The sequence below is a fragment of the Haliaeetus leucocephalus genome, unplaced genomic scaffold (assembly GCF_000737465.1).
Source record: "Haliaeetus leucocephalus isolate CR32 unplaced genomic scaffold, Haliaeetus_leucocephalus-4.0 Scaffold871, whole genome shotgun sequence".
NCBI classification, from domain to species: Eukaryota; Metazoa; Chordata; class Aves; order Accipitriformes; family Accipitridae; genus Haliaeetus; species Haliaeetus leucocephalus.
The window spans coordinates 3,495,266-3,516,844 of NW_010973307.1; the positions used below are offsets into that span (position 1 = coordinate 3,495,266).

The following is a 21,579-nucleotide window of genomic DNA, read 5'->3' on the forward strand; positions in this document are numbered from 1 at the left end:
CTCCCCGCGCCGCCGGGTGTCTGTCCCTCCCGTAGACGGAAGCCGAGGAGGGAACGAGGGAGCCGGGGAGGTCGTGAGAGGCGCGATGGGGGACTCCAAAGTCAAGGTGGCGGTGCGCGTCCGCCCCATGAACCGGCGAGGTGAGAGCCTCCTCCCTCAGAGACCCTCCCGCGCTGCCGGGGCGGGTGTCTGTGGTGTGTGAGGGGAGCGGGCCTGAGGGGCAGAGCGGGGCGGGAGGCCGGGGGTGCCTGTCCCCACAGGTGTCTGTAGGGGCAGGGGTGCCTGCCGGTGGGTGTATAGGTGTGTGGGACCCGGCGCGGGGGCGTGTTTATCGGTGTATGTGTCGGTAGGGGGGGTGCGGATGTGTATATTTATTTATTGTGCGCGCCCGTGTAGGTACAGGGAGGTTTGGGGGCGAAGCCGAGCAGCTCTCGCCAAGCAGCTGTCTTCACTCCCCTCTCCTGACATCTTTTTCCTAAACTCGCCCTGGTTTATGGCTGCCTTTTTTTTTTTTTTGCCTCCCCTTCTCCACACCTCTTGCACCTGCTTTACAGCCGGGCTATGCCCTGTTCCCCGCTGGGAGAGCTCTTCCTTCTTCCTGCTTTCTGGGGGAAAATCCCCCTCTTTCTGTGCTAATTCAGCCCTCGGCTCTGTAACTCCTCTTCGTACCCCTCGGTGATTGAGTGGGACAGAGTTCACCAGATGACAGAGGCACTCTTAAGGACAAAAGAAACAAAAACAAACAGTAAAGCATGGAAGAGGAAGGGCGAATTGACAAGAGAAGATTTTTTTTGTTGTTGGGTTGATGTTTTGGTGGTGTTTTTTTTTCTTCCCCTCAACGAAACTTGCCTAAGGGTTATGTTAATGAGACTGTGGTCTGGGCATCTGTTTAAATGTTTATTACTTGTTTTAATTAGAAAAACTTGCTCTAGATGATGAGGAAGCAAGTACAAAAAGGCAACTTCAGCCAAGGAATGGGAAGGTGAAGAAGGCAAAAATCCAAGAAGTGTGTAGGGTGGCTTTTTTTCCCTTCATTCTCACAGAAGTGTGCCAATAATTCCTTTTGGGGAAAGGGAATCAAGTCACTTTAATAGCTGAAGCAAAAAGGGAGGGGGAGAAGCCCTTTATCTTCTACATGATCTGAAACAAAATAACTCTTTAATTCCTTTCAATAAATAAGAAAAAAAGAAGGTTAAAGTGTTGAATACAGTATTTCCATACCTTTTAAAATAAAAGCAGGGGAATGTCAAACTGAGTTCACAAGAGCTCTCGAGTCACATCCAAAACAGAGGAGATGGAGTTGATGTCGTTACAGTCTGGTGGGTTAGGGCAATCGAGGATATTTTGACCAAAATCTGCATTTTGTTAAATTTCAGGTAGCAGTCCTCAAAACTGAGGAGGGACCCATCCTTGTGGAGAATTGCTTGGCGGAGATTGAGTGACAGTGTGGAGGAGTTGGTGGGAGCTGGGATGGAAAGGAGCCGAAAAGTGGTGCTTTGTTTCAGTGATAGACATAGGCTTTCCTCTTGCTCATGTCCCTTTCCTGTCATAGGTCATTTCCTTGGCTGTGACCCAGACATCTTCTGACTGTGTAGTGCTCTTTACCCCCGGGATTATACAATAATTCAGGTTGGAAGGGACCTCTGAAGGTCTCTAGTCCAACTTGCTGCTCAGAGCAGGTCAAATTTGATAAGGTTGCACAGGGCCTCATTCAGTCAAGTTTTGAATTGCCAAGGATGAATAATGCACCTCTTCCTCCTGGTATATATTCTACCTATGTTCAGCCCTGAGTTTGTGCACATGCAGTGGTCTTGAAGCTGTTTCCAGGTAGGGACTGAGTTCTGCAGAAAATATATGTGGGGAAGAAGTGGTGGAAGTAAAGGGGGAAAAATGATGGCAGATTATAGATTTAGAGCAGTACATCTATTTGAAGCTCCGGCCTTCCTGGAGAATATCCTAACACTGAGCTGCATGAATCTGGGAGAATGGGAGAGTGTGTCTTGTTACCAGAGCTATTTTATTCTGTATAAACTTAAAAATGTTATGGATTAGAGAGGATAACTGTAGCCTGGTTGTTAGGAGGCTCATCCAGGAGCCAGGGACATTTGATATCAGTCCTTGCTGTTCATCAGAGAGAAGAGGGACCTGAACCCCATGCTCTTGGCGTGTAGCTTGGCAATTGGGGCGTACCTCCTCTCTGTAAGAACTGCTTTGCAGCTATTAAAGCATCCTCTTATTTAGTGAGTGATACCTAAATCCATGTAAGTCTAGCCTAAAAGATCAATGTCTTTTTCTCCCTGAAACAAAAAGCCCTGGGATTTGTTTTTTTTTTTTTTTTTTTTTTTTTGGAGCAGATTATTTGTCGCAGTCCAGATGTTTTGGTCAGTTCTAAACAACTGATACCTCTGTGCAGTATTTCTGGTGCTCCTAGAATTTATAGAAACAAACAGTGATGTGAAGCCTCGTATTCTTCTCACCTATTTAATGTTAAATTTAAGAATTTGTGTAACTGATTTTCTGAAGAGTCATCCAGTTGTAAGACTTCTGTGGCTTTGCTTTTTTAATAGGCTTTGAGGCAAGAGGCGGCTTTCTTGGAAGTTCTCCAATATGCACTTTGTTCTAAGTAGTATTTGTATGAAGTTCTGGGGCTTTGGACCTGAAGCAAGTATTTGTTTTCTTCAGGATCACGAGTAATGTTCTTTCCTTCCCTCTGCACCGAAGGGCTTAAAATTGCAAACCTGTCAGATGGTTACAATTGTTGAAATTTAAGCTTTGAAATATTCTCAGTGTTTACTTGTGGTGGTGGTGGTTGTCTTTAGTGTTTGAATTATGAATTTCTTAAGGCGAGGGTTTATTAGGTTAATAAAAGTGGTATGTTTAACTATTACTAATTTATACAGCTCATAAAAGTATAATAGGTTCCTTGCGTGCATGTTGAAGGGATTTCTATGTCAAATGGTTGGTTATTCATAGTACTCACATTTCAAGGTGATAGTGTTGAGGGTCCTGCTTCATTCTCATGTGATGTGATAATCTATAAACTAAGTTTATAGTACTGATTTTTAGCAGTGAGGGGAAGCATTTGTAATTGTACTTGGGTTTCTTGGGGTTTTTTGCATCTAGGTTACTTTTCTGCATCTTGCTTCAAATTAGACCTCAATCCCACAAACTGTTTGGAAGTCATGCTTTGTAAAACTGCTACGATGTCAACACACTTGCAGCCTAAAGTTGTAGGCTCTGCTAGGTAGCAATAGTGACTTCTTTTTTTGCATGCTTTCTACTTTGCAAACTGGGATCTCGATTAGCATGCTATTATGAATTAAATAATTCAGTACTGTTTTGTTAGATAAGACTCTTAGTCTTCTGTTTTCTTGGTTTTGTCATTCACTAAAGTATTTCCTAGTGCACTGCTTTTTTCAGATGGGTTTTTGATAACAATCAGTAAGTTCTTTTGGTGTTGTATTTTAGAGTTGCAGTGGATTTTCTTTTTGAATATTGTCAGTGTTTGAATTCACTGAATTCACTTAGCAGATGTTCGTTATATTTCAGGTAAATGCTGTGCAAAGCTCAAGCCGTACCATGAAGCAAAGCAAGACAGCTGGAGGCTTTTTAATTAAGATTTGTCTTACTGAATATTTTGTTTTCAGGTGATGCTGGTGTACAGGCATCCCATAAGTATGTTTAAGTCCTTGTGTTTCCCTGTGCCTTTGAATCAATTCAGTGTAGTGTTAATTAAAATATAACATCTTTTGTCAGTACTAAAAGAATGTGACTTTTGCTCAGGGGTATGGCTGAAGCCAGTCAGAACTACTGCTGTTGTGTTGCTACATCTCACTTGGGTTAATGCTTTTCTGTTTGAACAAGAAAGGCAGGAAACTAACTGCAAAAAAATGTGTTTAGTGCTTTGAATGCATTTACTGAGGAGCAATAGAAGTACCAGTGCTGGCACAAGGGTGGGTGGTGGCATTTCACAGCTCAGGTGGGGAGTGGTGGTGTGGGTGTGCCAGGTTAGGTTTAAGCAGTATGGGACCACAGCCTGTATGCTGGCAACGCTGCCAGATTAAACCGTTTGTAGGATTGTGGTGTAAAACCTATAGCTTCCAGTTTAAGTATCTAATTTACCTGAATGTGTATTTACAGGCATCTATTATGTTAATGTGTGTATTCATCCAGACTAGGTTCTGTGTTCAAACAGGGATCTTTTTGTGCTTTGATGGTAAAGATTCTGTCTCCAGTGCTTGTAAAGAAGGAATTTGCTTCTGTATCTGCAAGCTTCTGACCACGGTGTTAGGTGCTAATTTTATGTCCTCCTACTCTTTGGAGGAGGTTGCATTTCCAGTCACTTGAAATGTTTTAGGGAGGAAGCAGGAGTTGTTCTTGTGGTTTTGTTTGGGTTTTGTTTTGGTTTTGTTTTGTTTTGTTTTTCCACTGGAGATTACAACAGAAACAATTTATCTATAAATTGGAGTTTGTGCAAGCAGTTTTACAAGATTAATTATGGTATTAGAGTAAATGAAATGGCACCTGCTGTATCCTGATGGCAATAAGCAAAACACAAGACTTTTCTTCACCATTATCTGTCATACATGAGTGCCTAGAGTTTTTAATATTTCCTGGTGATTGTTGATAACCCATGAAATAGTGTGTGTGGTATGAGCAGGATTAACCTAGAGGTAGAGTGACAAATGGGTAAAGCATGTAGAGTTAGTGTTTCATCTTGCGTTCCTCAGTGAGGCAATTGTATTTTAAGAACTCCTGAGGTGTTACAAGCTTACTCCCCGCAGCCAAAGTCTCTGGCGAGACTACCACTCAGTCCAATGTGGATGCCACAAAGGCAAACAATTCTTGTGCTAATTACATCTTTAGAGCTAGCCTAAAGTGCAGTATGAGATTACCTTGCTGCTCTGGTTTCACGTTTGCTTGCTCCTCCTAAAGTCAACAGAAGATCAGATACACACACTGTGAATAGTTCTGCCTTGGCTTTTGGGTGGTTGGTGGCAGAGCAAACACTATCGCGTTTTGTTCCTGTTAACTCTGAAGCCTGAAACAAAGCAGCAGCACGGAGTTGTGTGTTGAACTTCCTCAGAGCTCTTTGCTGCATCAGAAAGTCACCAGACTGATTTATTTACTTAGTCTCCGTGAGCCAAGCAGTGCATGCAGCAGCAGAACTGACTGTGAGTAAGGTTAATGTCCAGATACACGGAGGGCCTTTACCAAAGCCATTTGGCAAGCTCTTTTCTTGCAGAAAATGAAACAGCAGAAGATAGAATAAATTTTTTACCATTTGGACAATGTAGTGTTAACATGTGAGGAGAGTTTGCTTGCCTTCAGTGTACTCATGAGTTTGAGTCGACTTACACCTCATCATCAAGATTAGATAGTATTGTGTGCTCTTCCAGATGCACTCATACATATTTGATGATCTTTAATTGCTGCAAACTGAAAATTTTATGAATTATATTTGCGCAGTTCATATATATATATATATATATAGCAGAGAAGCTTGAAAGATGCCTGCGTAGACTTCATGTTGGTAGACTTAAGGGACAAGTCAAATTACTGTATTTTTGTCCAGAATGTATCAGTCACTATGTCGTATAATTAATGCCCTAAAAGTGCTATTACAGTAACTATTTTTTTGCATTTAAGCTCTTAGCATTGTCATTTAGATGTAAGTTATTTTTACGGTCTCTCATATAGTCAGTTAGTTTTTCCTTTATTTGTGTTGGCTTCTACATAGCAAAGGGCAGAGAGAAATGTCACTCAAAGGCAACAGATATTGGCAGGGAAACTTGAGGACCTGTTGTGTTTGAACTTGCTTTCAGATTTCTTTTTCAAACAAACAAAAAAAACCCCAACAGACTCTGTTTTTTTTTTTTTAGTTGGCATTCATTTAATTTGTGTGATAAATAAACTTTTAAATATTTTTAAGTTACTATTTAAACATTTATCAGTGTTATTGATGTTTGCTTTTTTGGACCAAGAAAGGTACAAGAAACCAACTGTAATTTCTTCTTCAATACAACCTGAAGGCTCAGGCCAAAACATTCCAGTTCTAACCTTCAAGGGAATGTTAATCTCTTGAAAATCTACTGGCAATTTAAAATATAAAATTTCTATCGTCTCAGTCTTTATAGGAGATTATTCTGAGCTTTTGTATCTGGGGCCAATTTTGGCTTATGAGCTTAGTACATGCACTTTAAACCTTTCACATTTTATTTTTTATACTTCAGTTAGCTTTTCTGAAACTCTACAAAAGCAGCCGTGTTGGTTCCCAGTGATACTATCAAGCTTAATGTCCTGTCTCCAAGGGCTCCTTAGGTGTCAGTGCAGGTGCAGCTGCCCTAAACCTGGTAGTGGGACCAGGAGGAATCTGTCACAAATTTTATTCAACCTGTGTCATAACACCAGGTTCACACCTTTGTTTCAGTGGGGTTTAGGATCAAATGGTATTTGAAAGGGCTGAAAAACTGTCAACCATCACAAACTAGTTTCTTAAATTGAAATCTGATGGAAAAATTTATATGGAAATAAAGGCTCTTGATGAATTGTGAAATGCTTTCACTTAATTCATCTTATACAATGTGAAAACATAGACTATATAAAGAAGAAAATACGGAAGGTCAAGTAAGTTGTAACAGACTTGTCAGCTGCCGTGGCTGTTGTACTAAAAGCCATTATGATGCCATGGTCTCAACCACTAGTTTAATAAATTACAGACAAACTTATTTACTGTATCATCTTTCATTTTAAGATTATTTTGAACTGCTCTGTAAAAGCTATCTATTAGGATAATTTGGGTTTGGTTCTGAAATACAGTAACCTTAAAGGTGGGATGACTTTTTAGGATAGTGGCTGAAAAAGCTCCAGTATCACTGCATGGCAGCTTGGATGTTTTCATTATTCCACATGATGCAGTTGGGTTTGATTCTGTACCCTAGTAGAGTGAGTTGGGTACATCATTATTCAACCAGTGTTGTCATCAGTCGCAGCTAATCTATGAAGACAGTTCCCTAAATGATTCATGAACGAAGATGGAGGTTTCGCAGAGTTGAAAACATCCGATATTTTCCAAAATACTTCTCTCCCCTTCCTCCAGGATTTACATACACACTTTGTCTCTGCCCCAAACCTGTTTAGTACATTTTAAAGTTGCACCTTTGCTAGTGTTTCCTAACACTGTTGTGGAAAATCTGCTATGTTGAGTTTATGATTACCAGAGGTGTGGCTGCAAGTACAAAGGGAATGTAAACTCCTACCTGTTGTTGGGAATATACCAGTGCCTGCTGAACCTACCATTGCATGTGGTGATACGCTGCTCCTGGTTTTGCTTTTCCTGCTCTCTCTTGCTCACTGACTTTTCCACCCTGTTTGAAATGCATTGAATTTCTTAGGCTAATGAAAAAGCCCAAAGTGCATATGGGTGGTGTGAATTCTTTTTACAACACCCATAAGGCTTTTATCAAAGGCATAGTCATTTAGGATTTACACGAATGTGGTTTCAGCTAAGATCTGCATTGCTTGAATCCCAGTTTTTATTGTTTTAGGAAACTTTTGTGAGGAGTTGAAAAATCAAGGGAACTGGGAAGGAGAATGGCCTCCTTCAAGCCCCACCTTCCAGTTTCACAAGTAAAATAAAGTCATCCGAGAGACTCTGTGAGCATCTTGAACACACGTGACTTAACAATTACTCTTGTACTCAGCCCAGCTTTGCTTAGCACTTCTACAGCTATGAAATGTAAATGTGGAAAAGTGACTAAGATACCTGTTACCCTTTTATTATGGATGTCACAGCTCTCTTACTCTGAAACTATGAAAGAGGCTTTCATTCCCTGCAATAAATGTTTCTTGAGATGTTGAGAGTTTGAGTTTTAATTTTTCAAAAAGCAATTAGCTGATTAGTTTCTTGATTTGATGAAGCAGATGAGTAGTTGATTGTGTTTGCTTGGTAATGACTGAAGGTAGAAGCAGGTTAGCAATAATAATAGGTGAGATTTTAAATCTTGTTGAGCTACAAGATTTGTGATAAATCTCCAAAGTTTGACAGTGAGCTGCTTCTGTCATCTTTTAACTTCACCTAAATTTCGTGCTGCCTGAAAAAAACAAACCTGTATAGTTGAAAGAAATAATAATACCAAGCCTCAACAGATGAGTCCTTACTACAAGATGAACTAATTGGTGGTTTTGGATGTGCGTGCTTATCATCTTACCTTGATGCATCCTAACTTTGCTTGTTGTTCAGGGGCAGCGAGTACGCTGCTTACCTAGGAGACACTGAAACTAGTAGAAGTAAGGGCGGAGTCAATGTGTGATAATATCCAAAAAAGCAGGAAGGTAATTTGTCTATAAGGCTAACCTGCTTTAGTAATATTAAAAACTTAATGAGGTGGAAATTAAGATGGTAAGATTTTCAGTAGTGGCTAATAGAAGATTCATCTCTCAACCTACTGGAAGCATTAAAGAAATCAGAAATCAGTCAAAGAACATACTTTGTAGTGAGCCAGAATTTGTAGAAAGTGTATGATATGCTGTTAAAACAGAATTTAAACTATTTCTTCAGCTAAAAGGAGAGCTGCCATGTGAGTCTTTTGCCAAGATAACTGGGATAAGTAGCCTTAAGGCTGTCTGGATACCTAACCCAGCTTAGAGGCTGAATATAACTGTTTCTTAGGGGTTTATTTCATGGGCCACCATGAGCTCATGTAGCAGTTCATCTCTGCTGCCTCTTCTGCCTCCTCTCTTCCCACCCGTACAGGTCTGCCCACTCATTTGCGTGGCCTTAGATGCTCTTCAGGCCTTTCACTGGGCTGATGTAACTTTCTGTGTGTCTGAATACATCCGTTTTTTATGTTGGGTAGTTTTCTGCCATTGAAGTGACTTAAAGTGACTTACAGAGGGGTCTGCTGAGCACATTAGTGATAGAAGGTGAGCAACAGGCATAGGCAGCTGGCAGGAAGGACAGAGACTTCCCTGGTTGGCAATAGCCGTTAGGTTGGCTCGCCACATCTTCTGAAACCGTGCTGTCCCCTGTCTGCAGGATGCCTAGGTGAGGGATTTTAACGTTACCTTTGTGATGATGATCATCAGACAAAGTGTGTTGTACGTGACAAATTGGCTTTGAATCTTTCTTCTTTTCCTGTGAGGACATGTGACCTTTAGGAACTCTTGTATCCTGTCTGTGTCCTTTCTTAAAGGTATTTCACAAAGAGAGGTTTAATACATACTAGCAAGACCTTGAGTTCACTGGGCAGTCATGGATGCAAAACCTGTCATCAGCATTCTCTCTCAAGAGATGGATTAAAAAACGTGATAGAGATCATACTGCTTATATACAGAGTGCACATACCTTATGCTTTGCATAAGGGAGGTAGCATGTAAAAACCTCCTTCAGTAGTTGAGCAAAAGCAGGTCACTGCAGTACAGAATGTTAATCGCTAACCAGCCAGACCAAGATAAAGTGACTTGTCGGATATGGGATGTATGAAGAATATAATTTCATCTAAGCAAGCATGTATTGCATATTAATGATAGGTGAATTGGCTTTCAGGGTGTGGAGAGAAATTAAAATAAACACTAGCTTCTGAAACTTGTCTGTCTCTTCCTTCTACAAAAGCACAGTTTAATAACAGAGGAGTAGTTTTGTTCAAAAGGATTTCAGTTTCATGTGACTGCCTGCTATAACCAGTAATCTTGAGCTTTGGCTTGCTTTGTTTCAAATAGCAAAAGGCTATAACATTTCTTTCGAAAAATGTCAATGAAAGAAACTTCCTCTTATGCTATTTAACAGTAGCAAGAAGTCTGCAAGGTGCTGTGCAATAATTAAGATCTGCGGTCTTTGCCTGAGAGATTTTCAGTCTGAGTTTATAAGGTGCCGTAAGGTAAAAGAGCAAGTGCAGGTGACAAAGAAGGAAAGCAGAGATGAAGGAGGATGAGGATTATAATTAACTCGATTAGACAGAAGCATATTTTGGTGATTCAGCTGAGGTGTTGAACCCCGTATGGAGGTTACGCAGCGTAGACCCTTGTCATCACAGCATGTGAGGGCGTTGCAGAGTGCCTGCTGGGTGTGATTAGTGTATCATGTTTATAGGTATCGGCACTTGGTTTCCAGGTTCAGCATTGGAGTGTAAGAACATAGGACTGGACTTGTTTATGTCCAGGCCCCTATGTCTGTAGGCAGTGACTTTGATTACAAGTGGCTGTGTGCTTTTTTTTATATCTAACTCCATTTGTCATTGGGTGGATACCTTGGATGGTTGTCAGTGTTAACTGAGGCTTTTATTTTGTTTCCCCCGCCTCTATGGCTGAGAATTCTTATACATTCCAAATATTCTTACTACTCATAGTATATATCCCATTGCTTAGCGTCACTTGGAGGAGGGCTTTCCAGCTGACTGGGGACCTGTGGGGAAGGATAAGCCCTTTTCTACACGCTCACACCTAAATTATTTTTGATGGGACTTGAATTTCTTCAAGCAGGTGCCCCAGGACTGACAGCTGGCATGGCATGCTGCAGTATCACAACAGTGGCCGGGGAAAATGTGCTGCAGATGGTAGGGGCAGCTTTCCCTCCGAGTGTGCGAGGCATTGAGAGAGCAATAAGAAGAGCTGTCAAAGTGGTACCATGCCTAATGGTTCTTTCCCCAGAAGAAATTTCATACTGCCTTGTATATGCTGATTGTCCTTCAGTAAAACCTAAGTGCTCTTTCTTGTTTTGAAAAGAGTGCATGCTTTAAAGCTGGACAGGATCCATCCCATCAGAATATCTCTAGAAGTGGAATTTGGCAATAGTCCTGTTTCTATTCTCTAGCTGATGGGTGGCTGTCAGACTGCATGAATAAATTTGGTGTCTGGAGGAAGTAATGGTGTACATAATCCTAGTGCTTTAGGAGCAGCACTTGACACTTTCTCATTTCTTTATAGAGCTTGATCTGCATACAAAATGTGTGGTGGATGTGGATGCAAACAAGGTTATTCTTCATCCTGTAAACACCAACCTTTCAAAAGGAGATGCCAGGTAAGATTTTTGAATTAGGAAGGTCAGGTTTCATGAATTAAATATGAGGCTAACAACTAGGAAATGTAGGCCTTGATAGAGGGTTTTCAATTTAAAAAATAATATATATTCTTTTTGCAATGTAATTGCCATCATCTATAAAATAAGGCTGCTTTTACCATGCTGGCAAGATGCATTGAAAACCTAGTGCTTAATGCATTTGCTTCCTGCTCTAAACAATGTGTTAGCAATTAATGGATCTGTGAACTGTTTCATTTATTCTCATATGCTATTATGGAACAGGAGAAATTTAAATCTGCAAAATAATTTGAGTGGGGCACAGTTTGTCATTTTGGAATGAAACTAATTTTCACGATTATTTTCTCATAATGGGCTTGTATTCATTGTGTAAGAAGGGGAATGGGAACATGCTGGATAGGTGTAGCTCTAGGATTGTCTTGACAGTGGGGCATTACATGCATCAAAAGTAGGTGGAAAGGTGGCTAAGGGTAGGGACCAATTTGTGTTGGAACTGGCATCAATTTGTTAAACTACTGTGAAACTGAAAAGTCCTGTAATAATTGATAGGGTTAAGGTTGTGACTATTTAATTTATCGCTTGTTCGCAGGGGGAGGAAATGAAAAAAATGTATGCACGAAACAAAATAACAGGGGTGCAGGAAAAAGCTAAACCCATTACTGGGCATCTGCAGTCAATCATGATCTGTATTCTGGAAAAAAAAAAGGAAGTGGTCTTAAGGGTGACAGAAATGAGAACAATTCAGTTAAACACATAGAAGAGCTTTGTTTAAATGCAACATATCATAGCTTTTTCATGTAAAGCTGATCTGCATGTCAGTGGTCAGTAGCAGTATTCTTTACCTGATCGCTGATAATTTGAACTTCTCAAACCCAAGTGGTAATAAACAGAAAAGCAAAGAGATCATGAGGTGCAATATGTACTTTCTATTGTCACCAGCTGACAGACTTATTACAGACAGTGGGACTGGAGCTTTAATAAGTTACTTAAAATCAAACAGGCTGTGTATGGTGGGATGTTTCTGTTTGTATCAATATCTGCCTCCTCCAGAAACACGTGTATTGTTTAGCTGCCAAATACCTATGTTGATTTGAGCCTTTAGAACTGCTAAAAATAGCAGGAAATTGAGATTCTCAGAAGCCTAGTCAGACAGAGCTGTATTAAGAATGTTATTCATAGTTTCTCTAAAACATGGCCACCAATCAAATGCTGCATAGTTTATACTCCCTAATATATGTTTAAAAAATATTCATACTGTAGCCATGAGAGAATACATCATGCAAATCGTGCCCCCTGGCAAGGGAGGAATTGGTTGGCAATTGTGTTGACGTCTCAGACAAGATGGTGAGCCTACTGTGAGAAACCAGTGTGCCAGACCAAAGAATACTTCATTTGCATTTTCACAAATACCCATTGCTAATCTAAGCAGGAAGCACAGTAAATTTATATGGGGTGATTTAATAGAAGAGGGAAAAGTGGAGGCCCATTAACTGTACTAAACGTTTGCCTGCAAACAGTGAGACAACATATCTCAAAAACATAGTTGGAGTAGTGAGGATTTGGAACAGGGTCCTATCTAGCATGTAATAGCCTCGACAGAGGCTGCAGCTAGATTTTCTTGGCTTCTGCGGCCCCATCAGAAGAATCTGAAATATCAGTTCAAGGAAAAGCTTAGTTTTAGTTACGGTTCTTCTAAGTTCAGGGATTAATTTATGCTCAGGTTCTGCTTCTGTTTCCAAATCCACTGTCAACAACTTTGCCTTGTGCTATAAAATCATTCATTTTGATTTCAGACTTGTCTAGTGTCTAAAGTGAGCTGAAGGAATTCTGGCAAACCTAGAGTGCTTTTAATTAAACAGAGAAAAGAGAAGTAAATAATATTGTAAATAGACTCTTTAGATGCTTGCAGAGCAGGATAATTTTGAAAATCTTAAGAGCTTTGCTGCATTTCTCATTGAGCTGCCAGGGTCAATTTAGGAACTGGGAAAAGAATTTTAGAAACAGAAATCTGTGCTGTCACATCCCCACTTGTCATGACTCAGCCGTGGTCTGGCAGGGAGTGACGTTTGGAAAAACAACCAATGACTTTTGGCAATATGCATGTTTTCCCACTTCCATCCTCTCTGGTAGAAACCAAGTCTGGGAGATGGGCAGGTGTAAATAAATAGTTTAATGGGTGAATCAGCCTGTGTCACAGTTATGCATATTTGTCCTGTTTCCTGAAGGTGGTCTTCGCAGGCCAGAGATCTACGTAATGTGTCTGTCCATCTGCAAAAAATCTCTGCCAGTGACATCAGTTAAAATGGCAAATACCTGACATGCTGTTTTCAGTTGTCTCTGAGTTAAAGAGGAGAAGCACACTTTGAAGTTCTTAAGTGATACCCTCACCTCTCCTGATTTCCCATGGGACTTGGGAATGAATGTGTACAGAAGAAGTCAGAAATGTCCACTCTCTTTATGTATCTCATATTTTGACAGATACCCAACTTGAGGTCTGTAGGACCTGACTTTCGGAGATAGCAAATTGTGTTGATATAATTGCCACTGAAACAGTTTCAGGTCTTCAGAAAAAGTGTGTCTAGCTGTTTCAAATTTTGCATTAAAAATTAAGGAATGTTTTGAAAATCCAGGTGGTAACTGATTGATCTCACTTTCTCCTATGTCTACAAACTGAATATATTATTTACACGTTTCTGTAGAGACTTGAGGATTAATAAATGTGTGTAAAACACTTGCTCTCAAAAAAAGAAGTCTCTTTTCATACGACTTCAAAAATCTAGCATCCTCCCGTTAGTTATTCCTTAACCAAGAAATGACCTTTCCTGAGACAGAGAAATGCAGCAGTTATTTTATTGACCAATCCTTAATAGTGCTGTGCAGGTTTCAGTAATCTGATTGGATACGAAAGATCAATTTTAAAATCTATCGGATGAGCTCCAGGCTGGGTAGGCTTTGTTACTAACCTTGGGCTATTGGGGGGTGGGTTTGGTTGAATGGTGGTTTCTCGTATCAAAATGAAAATTATACTGTGTGGAAATGGTCAACCTTTTCTTTAGTTGCTTTCACAAAATTATTTGCTACAGAGCCTTGAGTTTTGTCACAAATTTCCCAAAACGACCTCTTTAAATCAAAATCGCCCCTCTCAAGGATGTGTGAACCTCCAGGGATTTGCTGTAAATGAGTAGTATCATTAGCATGACTTGTCGACTTTTTTGTTTGCCTTATGTAGTTGTCTGTTCTCTCTGTCGCAAAGGTCAAGGCTAAAGTTTCTTTATCAACACAAGATTTACTGTGTGCTGCAAAGATTACTCATAGCATTATTACTTGGTGGCTAGGGCTTGAAAGAGGGTGTGAACTCATTTTGATTGAAGTGAATAGATAATTCCTAGGCAACAATGGGAATATTTATAGGAATTAATTTTTTTGGAAAAGCTCCAAATAGACTCTAATTACTCTAGGTTCCTTTATAGCCTTTTTTTTTTTCCTACTATCAATTTGCTTGTGCTGTCATTTTACATTTCCCAAACAAGACCTATTAAAAAGACTTAAAAAATTATTATTTTTGACAGGTCAGACAAAGGACTTTTATTATATACTGCAGACATAACTGTAATTGATGTGTAACTGATAAAAGCCCAGAAATCAGTTGTGTATTAGTCTGGCACAGGCCTATGAATGAGCCATAATATTTGTAAAACAAAGCATTTATTAAATCTGCCCAACAAACCAACTTTGAGCCTTTTTATTAAGAGAATATGCTTAAAAATGAAAGGAGTGTTGTCTTCTGTGTACTTTTGTCACAATTTGTGGTTTATAGAAGCTTTTCCTCTTGTTTTGCAGAACAGAGGGATTCCAAAGACTGGCACAGGGTAAAAACTATTCCGAGGAATGAGTGCAGCTAACTGAAGCTGACAAGTGTGTTCAACCAGGCTGGGTTTTTCCTTTTCAGCTATTGTAATATCTTTATAATTAGTGCTTTGCAATAGATATTTCAATAATTGAGTATCTCTATAAAGATTTTTTAAAAGTGGCTTGCTTGTAAGGTATCTATTGCTGGATTTAAACCAGTTTACTTTTGTATATCCACACAGACAAGGTTTTGCTCATGAGGCTGTGATACTTAAACTCAATTTGATTGTTTTCTAAGGAGTTCTGGAAATTGAGGAGGGGCGTACTATTATCTTAGAGTTGGGGATTTTTGTAGCCTTGCAACATCTGAGCTTGATGATTTCTGCTTTGATGAGAAACTGGATGAAGCCCAAGTACATTTTACTTATAAAGGAATACTTTTATAGGATTCTTCTACTATTCCAATTCCCATTTTCTTTGAGACAGATGACAGCGCTGAAAAACGTTGGGGAGAAATAATTTTGGACTAATTTCCTTGTAATTAAAACAGGGTCATCTTTCAGAGCTGTAGGTAAGTGATACTTACCTTGTTGTGGCTACTAATAATAATACTCCCAAAGAGAAATTTCTTCCATAATGAATTTAAAGATTGTTGAGACAATAAAACCAATACTCACAGAATTTAGTGAAAAAGAACAATAAAAAAAAATCCTACTTATGCAGTAAGTAGGTAATAAATTGCTGATTTCAGATGAATGATGGACTTCAGGCAGTGGTTGGGTTGAAATAAACAGCCCAGTGTGTTAAAACTTTCCATAGCTCGTCTTTGGACTGAAGGGGGTTTTTTTTCTTCTTATAAAGCTGAAGAACCATTTAATCCTTTTGAAGAAGAAATTAAGATTAGGACCAAGACAGAATGCTGTCAAAGATTTAGCTACTGAAAAAATGGTACCAGAAAACAATTCTCGAAGTCTGAAGGACTAAGCAGCATTAGTTCACTCTTTTTGAAGGGTTAAGTGTGAAGTGGGTGAATGGTAACAAACACATGCAGCTTCCACATAATTTAAAAAAAAAAAAAAAAGGATTGGAAGGGCTTACTAATTGTAAAACGCTACTACTGTGGTCCTGGGAATTAAAATATATGTATTGAGCCAAGCTTTGTATTCTACTTGAACATGAAAGTTTACAAAATGCCTAGATACTATGTTAAATAATAGGTAAAGTGCCCAGAGCTTTTGCCAAGCTCAGAAAGCGTATTTAGAACTAAATACAATCTTATCAGATTCTGTTTTCACCTATTCTTTGCTCAGTTGCTTAAAAACTAGAATATGGCATTTGTGCAAGCCCACACATGCTCCCTCTGCCTGCTCTCGGTTAGCCAGAAATCTTGTGGTGGTGTTGCCCGATACGGAGGCAGCACCAGTGAGCATGCTGAGAGGCAGGATAAGCTCCTGCTTGGCACAGCGTTAGCAGTTATACAATATTTGGTCTGCACAGAGCACAGGTGAAACTGGCTTTCATCTGGCTGCAATGCGTGTGTCTCTTTAGCATGACTCAAGAACTTTCCTTAAAGCTGGCTAAAAGCTGAAAATAAGTCACGACTTATCAGCTCTTGCTGTGTGGAGTATTCCAGATCTTGCGCTTTTTTGATAAAAATGGAAAATGCTAATCTTAGTGTAGCTGACTACATGGGAAATGCCTGAAGGGTGAGGTGGTAAAACTTGCACATACATCAATTTCTTCTACAAAATTTATAAATAAGGGACTGTGTTGGTTGGGGAAAACGTACATTAACCAGTGAAAAACTTGCATTAACCAATTATAAATAATCTCTTTGTGGTGTGAAGAAGCATATATATTACTTGTCCAATTCACTAAAATATGTGATACATGTGGAATGGTAGGCAAAAATCCCAGTTACAGGGAAGTTTAGCAAAAGTTGAAAATATCATGATCTTGGTTATCTATGTTATAGTATCTTACAGTTTTTGCACAATTAATCGATTTTTCTCGTATCTTCCAGAACAGCATGCAGACAGTCAAGATGCCTAGAGAGGAAATGCTGATGTGATTATATAGGTGTTCTTGTATATGTGTATAAATATGAACTAGAAAAGCTGACTGGTAGGAGTAACCAGGAGGACTTTGACTTTTAAAAATAATATATGATAGCAGGAGCATGTAGGGGTGCACACTTCACTTGTTCTATCTTAGGAAAGAATGTGTATAATCAGAAAATGAGGAAAGTGTATGAAGGCAATGCTATATATGGAATTAATCTGCAGAACTCCTTCCCCCAAGAAAACTGTGAGAGGCAATTACCAGTAAATAGTCATGGAAAAATGCACACATTTTTCTGAAGATACCAGGATCCTGCCTCATATTAGGTAGGAACCGCTTGAAGAGCTGCCTCGTGTTAGGCAGAGTTTTATGTATGTGTCCCCAGTTGTTCACGCATTTTACTTAGAAGTATCAGCTGTTGGATACAGCCAGAAATTGAATATTGAGCTTGGTGGACCATTTGCATGATGTGGTGCAGTTGCTATTTAACAACAAAGCAATTTAAAGGAAGAAATACTATTGTCTTTGAAGATGGGTGAAAACTAATTGCATTGTATGCGCCTTTGCTCTGTATCTTTCCTCACATTGTATTAATTCCTGCTGTGTTAAACTGCTTGGAATAGGAACAATTCAGATTAGGATGTGAGTGTGTGGAAACAACACTAACTGCATAGCTGGCTGTGTTACCTTCATACACAAAGGGGGCATGGCTTGCTATGCGGGTAAGGGTTCATATTGATCTATAAAACTCTAACTGAGAATGAAATTTCTAGGTTAGATGTTAGTTCAGCTTTGTCTTACAGGGAACAGATTTATGCAACGTTTCATAATGCAGAAATGTTCCAGGAAGTTGTGGGGGGGAGGGAGAGAGTGTGTTTGTATTCCTGAGACTGCTAGCTGACATCCAGAAAAAAAGGGAAGCCTGCCTCTCTCAACATCCATACTGGTGTTTTTGGGGCACAAAAAAGCTCACAGGAAGTTCATGTTTGTGAAAACAGCGCTATGAGATTTTCCTGTATTGCTGACTTTGCCTGTACAGCTCTGTTGCATCTCTGTATACAACTCTCACTTCAAGCGTGAGCTTGTTCTGTAAAATGATTATTGTTTCCAATGAGCTTCCTCAAATATGTATTGCTGCTTTTTATTGATCAGGTTGCTGAACAGCCTAAATAAGTTAGAAGAGGGGGGAGAAATAAGCCTCACCTAAAACGGACAGAGTCATTTAAATGGTTGAATGAAATTATTGCTTTTTCAGTCTGTTATCAGAGTTTATTTTGTAGGAAGTCATATTAAACCTGTATTATGGGACACGCTCCGTACATCTGCATTAAGGCTAGACTGCATCCAGCTGCAAGTCATCTATGTTTTACTGAAAAATGTCTTCTGATATAAAAATTATATGTCTAAATACTTCTCATGAGTTGCTGCAGTACCTAGAAACCATTTTCTTTCTTAAAAGTTTGAAGGTCATCTGTTTGTCCTGGAAAGATCTTAAATCAGAGGGGAGTCAGGATAGACAAAGGATGGAGATGATGTCTTGAGGACAGCAGGACTAGCACACAAGGCTCTGTTACTGTGCACCTCCTGAGTCTTTGGTTGCACGAGTGACAGATTATATTGCACAAGGAGGTGAATGCTTGCCATGTAAAATACTTATCTTGTGTAAAATTCAGAAGTAGGACTTCTGTCAGGAGGTAAGAGGGTTGCTGCACTTCAAGTTGTGCTTTTGAGGAAGTGTATTTGCTACAACTCACATGCTTTGACTTGAGTAAAAGTAAAAATGCGAGATGCAAACGCTCCACAAATTCTTGTCGTGGACAAAAAAGTTAACAAAACTTTGAACTGTGCTTGTATGTGTCAATGTGCTTAAAAAAGACCTGTATCCTATTTTGTACTGCTTAAGAAAATAAAATGGTGAGACTGTGTTAAGAATTTTTTTATAGACAATTCCCTTCCCACCAGCTGGGTCACACCTATTTACTTCTACCTTTTTTATGGCTAACATAATAGATAATTCTAATTTGCTATGGCTATTTATAAACTCTGTGCCTATATTGTAAGTGAAAACTACTTTTAACATGAGCCATATTCTCTTGAAATCAGAACTGGGTGGCCATGCCACTACTAGGAATCATCCTTGGCCACCTTATATTCCTTAGCTGAAGATGAAAGAAGCCTTTTTCGAGTCTTGTTGCTGATCTGACCAAGTCAGTAATAACCTACTGTATTTGAGGGAAAGAGTAGAGATAATAGATGAAGAATTAATTTGGTTCACATGTCTTGTGATCTGAAGTATAACCGTCAACTTGTGTTTCGTGGATTCCTAACCTCTGGTACTTTTTCTTCTTAAACCCCAATACATTGGTAAAGTACCTGCAACCTTAATTCTTCACTAAATTGAAGACTTTTAATAGACTATGTAATCTAACAGCAGGTTCTGGACTACCCTTGGCATTGTTGACCTGCTTGCAGACAGTGTTTGGAGGTTGGTGGTGATAGTTACTAAGCAGCCTGTCCTTCATGCAAACTCCTCTGGAGTTGGCAAAGGCTTCTGATTGTGAGTTATTTAAGGAGTGGTCTTCTGCTACAAATAGGAAGTAATTTGTAGTCCCTTCCCATTGCAAAGCAGTATCATTAGTAAGGGCCAGTTCCCAGAGCTTTCTTTGGTTTTTTTGTTGTTTTTTTTTTTTAAAAAGCAAACCACAAAACAAACAAAAAAAAACCAAAAAACCCTCTTTGTGGCATATTGAAGCTATAAGAATGAACATGTTAAATATTTGAGTGGAATATAGCTTTTATTTAAATCTCTGTAGCAATTCTGAGAGAACTGTCAACAGTTTTGTTTTCAAAGCTAGCCTCTGAAGCTTAGAATATCAGGCCATTTAAGCTTCAAGGACACTGTGATGTGTTAATTGTTTTCTTGACTTGTTAAATCCACAAGTTAAAACAGACAAATCCATTTGCTTTAAGAAGAGTCCATTGGAATTTGGCTCAGTGCCAGTCTTTTTCTGGACTTCTGTTTCAATGGAGTTGGGATTTGACCCGGTGTTTTCCAGTTTAGCTCAATGGCTTTTTTGACTTTGCTGCAATGTAGGTTTATTTCTTACTAATATAATTTAAAAGGACATAACATTTGATTTGATTGTAGTAATTCTTTGAAATGGTAGAAATCAAGTCAAAACTGTTTGAATGTATGAAAATAAGGAAATGACACTAAGAAATTACCCTGTGCTATCCTGACAGCATGAACCGAATGGAACACTGGATAGGTAATGAAAGCTGAGCTTTAAGTTTGAAATTTGTTCCCTGTGTTGACCTAATATGTTAACAGAAGGCTTAAAGGCTTTAAAGTATATTTCCTGTTAACAAATCAAATCAAGAAAGATAGGGGACTGACCTAGCGGCCGTAAGCTGTGGGGAGAAGTGAACAAGGATAGGGGAGCAAGCTTGATCTTAAGATCTGCCTTCAGTATTCTGAGTAAATGTTGCAGCTATGGGCACTTATGTGAAATTATTCCATCTTAATTTTCAACTCTTAAATAATAATGCTTCATGAGGTAAGACTATAAAATGGATTTAGCGGTCAGAATAATGTTGAATAATACTCCTGCAGGCTGAAGGATTATTTCAGTGGCTGGAGCTGCTGGATTCTGTGGAAGGTGATAGATGCAGTTCAGAACAGCTTTTAAAACCTCAGCACTGGAAGGTATTTAGAATGTCAGCGAATACCTAGCACCTTCAGTGAGATTTCATGCCTATCAAGTAAGTTTGTATCAATTTTAAGAACAGAACTTAAATATATACGCATATATGTATAAATACATATATAAAATGAGTTTGTTAAACTTCTTAACCTCCTTAAACTGTTTTTATGCCTACCATTTTTGTTTTGAGGATATTTGAGGTTAAACTCCAAAATCTTCATCTCAGATTAATATGATTATGTGATCAGAAAAAGATGCAAGAGAGGCTATTTCTTGCCATTTTGCCACATGATTGATTAGTAATAGCCAGAATAACTTTCTTTGTGCTGAACAACTCTAACACTCTTTGCTGTGGTCATTTTAGATTGTGTAGGTGTATCCCTCAAGCTAATTTGAAATAAACTAATCTGAATGTTCAGAATGGGGTATTTGTGGCAGGACATGCCTTGATGCTCTCCTGAGAAGGTGGTTAAATGCCTCCTTATATAATCAGTGATTGTAACGCCTGTACTTTTATGGTCAGGTACATCTACGTAGGTAGATAATACCACATACAGTCTTCTGAATTCCTTAGGTTTTGGAAAATGCAATATAAAAACTGCCAGGGTTTGTTCCCTAAATTATTTATAGGCTTATTATGAAAAGTGAAGAAAAGGAGAAACCTTGTACCTTTTAGCATCTTACATTCATTGTCCTGAGAAACTTTGAACAAGTTTTTGGAGTTATTTGTGTGCATCATTGTGAGGTAACTTGTCCTTTTTTTGTTGTGGTGGTAATTTTAGAATTAGAAGTTCAAAAGATGACACTGTTACACTTGATGCTCCATTACATTTAAGGGGGTTAGCCTGATTCTGCCACCATCTTACCGCTCTGTAAAGTCAGAAATAATACTACTGAATGAAGAGGAGATGGTTTCTGTGTATCTTTGTT

The 21,579-nt window shown here is 39.1% G+C and overlaps 1 protein-coding gene across 1 annotated transcript in view; it reads left to right on the forward strand.

Annotated features, from left to right (window-relative positions):
• The first annotated feature begins 6 nt into the window (after positions 1-6).
• Positions 7-21,579, forward strand: part of KIF13B (kinesin family member 13B) — a 129,357-nt gene continuing 107,784 nt past the window's right edge. The window contains exons 1-2 of the mRNA XM_010583158.1: positions 7-140; positions 10,924-11,017. Of these exons, the coding sequence (XP_010581460.1) occupies positions 86-140; positions 10,924-11,017 (149 nt within the window). The 5' untranslated portion in view covers positions 7-85. The remainder of the gene's footprint in view (positions 141-10,923; positions 11,018-21,579) is intronic.